General features: G+C 41.6%; 1 protein-coding gene across 1 annotated transcript; it reads right to left on the reverse strand.

The window, feature by feature from the left end:
- Positions 1-5,427: 5,427 nt before the first annotated feature.
- LOC147504614 (uncharacterized) lies at positions 5,428-6,333 on the reverse strand. The gene has a single exon (XM_086605282.1). It carries the CDS (start codon positions 6,331-6,333, stop codon positions 5,428-5,430), a length of 906 nt encoding a protein of 301 aa, XP_086461408.1.
- Positions 6,334-6,460: the final 127 nt, after the last annotated feature.

Here is a 6,460-nt window from a genome sequence, read left to right on the forward strand (position 1 = left end):
TGGAATTATTTGGAGAAGAAGATAATGAAAAAGGAAGAAGAGAGAAATGAGGCTAGGGATATATGGACGGGAGTGTTTGAGCCGTTTTTCAAGTTATAAGACTTATAGAATTGAAGTAGATCCAATTTTGGTACTTATGGAATTGGAGCCTCTTACAAGACATTTCTAATAGAATGCCTCTTATAAGAGGTAAAAAACAAACAAAAAAAATGTCCAAAATCGCTGGGCCACATCTTATAAGAGGTTATAAGACCTCAATGTCTTATAAGAGGCAAAAACAATGTCTTATCGAAAAAAAAAAATTAAGTGTTAGCCGAACAAAAACGAAAAAAGATGGGGAAAAGTAGGGGTGCCAATGGGTACCCGATTACCCGAAACCGAAACCGAATGTTCCGGTTCTGGGTCTTAAAAAGTTAGATCCATTTAAAATGGGTCATTAAAAACTGAACCGATAAAGAACCGAAACCGTTGAACTGAATAGTAAAAAACCTATGGGTACCCGAACCGAAACCGAAACCGATTATTATGATTTCGATATATAAAATTTAATATTATATTACATTTAAGATAATCAAACTCATACACCATAATATAAAATATATTTTTTACGTGTAAAAGTCTATTAAATATATATAGCATAATAGTGAATGTGTGTTGTTAAATGTATATTTTATAATTATACGTTAAACAAGTGTATCATAGATTGTTAATAATAATGTCAATGTGTATATTATGAATTAACTAATACATTTTATATTTATTAACTTATGCGCGTATATATTTAAATAGGATACACATGCTTGATATATTGTGGTACACACACTTATTATAAACCAATATATAGTGTTCATGTTAAAAATTAGTGATGCGATGTAATTGTAAGATGCATGTACTCGTATGTTCGATTTAAAATGCGAGTTAATACACGTGTACAAATATATGTGTATGCACGTAAAATATATCAATGTAACAAATATATGTGATTGCACCGTGTACACGATCGAGTTAATACAAGGAAACAAATATATGTGTATGTACGTAAAAAAAAAATCAAAATTATAATGTTAGATATTTGATTATTTTAATTTCTATATCAAATGTTTAAATTATCACATGAATAGTAAATGTTTTAACGTGTATGATTGATACATATTCATAAATTGATGTAAATATGACTGTTGATACATCACTAATTATATATAAAATATTATCGTATAGGAAAATAAAAAAATAAAAATAAAAACAATGCAAGTTTTAGTATTTAAATGATTGAAATTGTTTAATAATCATAATAAATAATAAATACCCGAATTAGAACCGAAACTGATAAAAACCCATGGGTTTTTATGGTTTTGGGTTGGGTTCTATAATTCTCATACTAAAACCGTTGAGAACAGAAACCGATAAAACCGCAAATAATAAAACCCAAACCGAAACTACTAAGACCCGACCCAAAACCGACCCGTTGGCACCCCTAGAGAAAAGATAGGCGCGATACGAAATATTGGTCGCTTCTAATATTTCAATTCTTTTTAATTTATTTTGCCAAATTTTCCCCTTTCCTCACGGATATAAGTGTTAGCATATCCTAGCATAACCGTGAAAACATTATTAATTTATTAAATATTAATTCAGGACTTTAAGTAACGTTTATTGTTAACAATAATGGATATATCTGTTACATAAATACTAATAATTATATCCGTTACTTATTGAAAATTTGCACTGTTACAAAATAGCTGTTTTGGTGTAGTTATATATTTATAAACAGCTCCAGTCTCTTGCTCTGGATCTCCATTACATTAAAGTGTAATTTTTTTTTAACATTCTCATATTCCAAGACTTCTCTATTAATCTTCCTCCCACGGTTTGTAGCTTGTAAGTGTCAGCACCTCTGACGTCCACCACTCTGTGGGGCCCCATCTTTCCGTCATTCTGTCTCTTGGTATTAGGGGTCACTCGGCGGAGCACAGAATCTCCTATTTGGAATTGTCGCGCTTGACTCTCTTGTTATACTGTTTCTGGAGGCGTCGGTGGTAGTCCTCCAGCCTGATGCGGGCAGCGTCCCTTCTTTCTTCTGCCAAATTCAAGTCGTTTGCCAGTATGCCTCAGTTCAAACCTTCCTCCACAGCCTTCGTTCGGGTTGTGGTTGCCACCATCTCCAACGTGATCACAGCCTCGACACTGTAAGCTAGGGAAAAAGGAGTCTCTTTGGTGGTCGTCCGGGGTGTGGTTCGGTAAGCCCAAAGTACATGATTCAATTCGTCGGCCCACGCCCCCTTCTTGTCTTCCAACTTTCGCTTGAGATTGTTCATTATGGTTTTATTAAAGGACTCCGCATGTCCATTGCCCTCAGGATTGTATGGGGACAAGAACCCCTGTTTCATCTTATACACTTGCAAGAACTTCTGCACCTTTGCTCCTGTGAATTGTTCATTATGAATTGTCCAGGGCGTGGTTCGGTAAGCCCAGAGTACATGATTCAATTCGTCGGCTTACGCCCCCTTCTTGTCTTCCAACTTTTGCTTGAGATTGTTCATTATGGTTTTATTAGAGGACTCCGCATGTCCATTGCCCTCGGGATTGTATGGGGCCGAGAACCCCTGTTTCACCTTATACGCTTGCAAGAGCTTCTGCACCTTTGCTCATGTGAATTGAGTTCCATTGTCCGCGATGATGGCATATGATAATCCATATCTATATATGATGTTTTCCCACAAGAATTTAATTACTTGTGCCTCCTTCACCTGCTGCAAGGGTACAACGTCTATCCACTTGGTGAAATAATCGGTGGCTGCTAGCATGAATCTTCTCTTGCTGCTGGCCATGGGCAGTGGACCTACTATATCCATTGCCCACATTGCGAACGACCATGGACTAGATACGTTATGCAGTGGTTCAGCTGGTACGAAAATCAACTGAGCAAATCTTTGACACCTGCCACATCTCTTAGCAAATTCTACCGCGTCTCTATTCATATGAGGCCAAAAATAACCATGTGTTAGCAATCGGTGTGCCGTGGTTCTTCCTGCTGAATGGTTCCCACAAACTCCCCCATGTAACTCTGCTAGCACTTCCAGTGCCAACCTCGGCCCGAGACACTTCAACAAGGGTCCATTGAAATTCTTTCGATATAATTCCCCCTCTAACAGAATGTACCTCTGAGAAGTTTGTTCCCACCTTCTTCTCTCTTTTTTATCAGTCACCACTTTCCCAGATAAAAAGCTCTTGATGGGATCCATCCAACCCTCCTCTTCTTCTGCGGTCTGGCATACCTCCGTCGCCTCCTTACTTTTATCATCCTTTCTTCAAATCCTGGTATTGCCGCGGCCACGTAGGCCAGGGCGTCAGCATGTCTATTTTCACCGCGACCCCAATGTACGAACTTGATCTTTGCAAACCTAGCGGACCTTTTATGTAACACCTCCAAATACCTCGCCATTCGCGGGCACCGGGATGCAAACCCTCCATTCGCCTGACACACTACCAGATTCGAGTCCGAGTACACCGTCAGCTCAGTTACCCCAAATCTTTGGCCATTCTCAAACCCACTATCACCACCTCATACTCGTACTCATTATTAGATGTCGTGAATCCCAGCTTCATGGTTAGTTCTATTATGTTGTTATCAGGTGTAACCAATACGATCCCTATTCCACTGCATGCATCTGTTGTAGATCCATCTGCGAACACCCTCCACCTGTTTCTCTTGTCCCAAGGGTCTAAGAAGTCCTGCTCAACATTTCTTTCAGGTTCCATGACCATCTCTTCCCCCCAAGTGGGATCTTTTGCTGGGAACTCCGCTAGAAATTCTACCACCGCATGTGCCTTTTCCACGGTCCTGATCTGGTATTGTATCTTATAAGAACTCAGCATCACTACCCATTTTAGCATTCTTCCAGACTTTTCCGCCTTTAATGTTTGTTTTAGGGGCAGATTTGTTACCACCACCACCGAGTGTGCTTCGAAATAGGGTTTCAACTTCAAGGCCGAGAATATCAACGCCAGAGCATACTTCTCAACTCTGCTGTACCGAGTCTCGGCATCCAATAAGGTCTTACTCTGGAAATAAACCAGTTTCTCTATCTTGTTGACGACTCGAACGAGAATTGAACTAACCACATACTCCGTGACTCCCAGATATAAGTACAATTTCTTTCCCTGCTCTGGTCGCGACAACAAAGGGGCATTGCCCAAATAACTCTTCAACTCCTGAAACGCCTTCTCACATTCTGTTGTCCATAAAAAATCTGGTGTACTCAACAATCGGTACAACGGCCTACACTTGTCCGATGATTTTGAAATGAATCTGTTCAAGGCCGCGACCCTTCTCGCTAGGCGCTGTACTTCTTTGACGTTTTGCGGCGACGACATCTCCACCAAGGACCTTATCTGTTCGGGGTTAGCCTCTATTTCCCGGTGAGTAACAATGTAACCTAGAAAGTTCCCTGTGGTCACACCAAACATACACTTCTCTGGATTGAGTTTCAAATTATGCGTCCACAGTATACTGAACGTCTCCTTCAGACCCTCTAAGTGCTCCTCCTCTGACATACTCTTCTCCACCATGTCATCTATGTATATTTCAATTCCCTTTCGGATCTTGCTTTCAAACATTTTCTCTCCCAACCATTGGAAGGTTGCCCCGACATTCTTCAACCCAAACAACATCCTTGTATAGCAATATGTACCACCCTCCACCACAAAGGCCGTCTTCTCCTGATCTGGTCCGTACATCGTGACTTGGTTGTTTCCCATAGAAAATATTTTAAATCCTGCAGTTTTATCCACCAATTCATCTACTCGCGGCATGTGATAGCTGTCTTTGGGACACTCTAAGTTAACATCTGTAAAATGGACGCACATACGGATCGACCTTGCCATTCTTTTTCGGTACCGCGATGATGTTAGACAACCAGTCTGTGAATGCCACTTCTCATATTATTCCAGCTCTTTTCAACCTCGCGACCTCTTCGCGAATCCTTTTGGCATATTTCGACTTAATGCTTCGCATCTTTTGTCTCACAGGCTTAACATCTTCCTTCATGTGCAACCGATGACATGCGAATCCTGGGTCTAATCCCGCGACATCCTCGATAACCCACGCAAAGACGTCCTTATTCTCGGACAAGAATTGTACCAACTTACTCTTCCACTTCTCAGGCAAACTGGAACCACTGACGTGAACTTATCTTCCTCTCCCTCCCCTAAATTCACTATTTCTATCTCATTGAGGGTGTTCGGTCCCTCCGACGACTCTGATTCCCCCTCTACAGAGGCACAATGTAATTGCTATGCTTGCCTCTTCCTAGGGTTCGATGTCTCTCTTTCTGACCCACGAACTAATCTCTTCACTGTACCCTGATGACTATTCTTGGCCGTCACCTGATCGCCGCGGACTTCATACATTCCGGTTGTATTAGGAAATCATATCACCTGATAGTATGTCGATGTTATCGCCTTCATCTTATGGATCCACTGCCTCCCTAGAATTACGTTGTATTGTGAGTTAGAGTCCACTACCACAAATGGGGTGAAGACCGTCATCGGTCCTGTGGTAACGGGTAGCAAAAGTTCCCCCATGGGCTCCGTCATACTCCCATTGAACCCATATAAATTAGTTCGCGGATGTCTCAGCTGCCTCAGATCAATTCTCATTTCTTCCAAAGCTCCCTTGAACAATAAGTCCACGACACTACCACAATCAATTAACACCCTCTTAACAATGTAATTTCCCATCGCTACCGTAATGACCAATGCGTCTTTGTGGGGAGAATCAATAGCTCTGAGATTTGCATTGCTGAATACAATCCTATCTCCTCTCTCCGACGACCACAACTTTGGTCGCAGATTGTCTACTGCCTCGTTGATCTGTTGTATGCCCACGGTTCTCTTTATCTTTTCTCTGTGAGCATTGTGACTCAAAGCCTCCCCGCTAAAAATCACATTAATGGTTCCTAGTATCCTGCCCTGGGGCGACACTTGTTCATCATTATGTGTGCCCCTTACAAACTCTCTCATCACCCCTTTCTCTACCATCCTCTGAACCAACCATTTTAATGCGTAACAATCATTAGTCTCATGATTTCGCACCTGGTGATATGCGCAGTATGACTTATTTGGTATCTCTATCGGTGTGCTCCGCGGTCCTTCATATCCCTGAAGATTCTTAATCAAGGGCAAAATCTCACCCATCGGCCTATTCAACGGTGTTTGCTCTATCTCGCGGTATGGCTTTCGCTCCCTATTCTCCCTCCGGATCCCCTCCCGGCTCCTTTCAGGCCGTGAGGTGTATTCGCAATACCCCCTACTCCCTCTTTCGAACGTCCCCATTCTCCGGTGTTCCCCGCCTTTCTCCAAAGATAACACTGCCTTTCCTGATCTCCTAGAATCTTTCTACATAGTGTCCTCATATCTTATATATTTCTCCACCCGAGAATACAGCTCGTGCAAGGTCGCG

Source organism: Coptis chinensis, chromosome 4 (genome assembly GCF_015680905.1).
Source record: "Coptis chinensis isolate HL-2020 chromosome 4, ASM1568090v1, whole genome shotgun sequence".
In the NCBI taxonomy this organism is placed as follows: Eukaryota; Viridiplantae; Streptophyta; class Magnoliopsida; order Ranunculales; family Ranunculaceae; genus Coptis; species Coptis chinensis.

Bases quoted from the DNA above. Each gene is read 5' to 3' on its own strand.
- LOC147504614 (XM_086605282.1), bottom strand. From the start codon at position 6,333: ATGGGGACGTTCGAAAGAGGGAGTAGGGGGTATTGCGAATACACCTCA.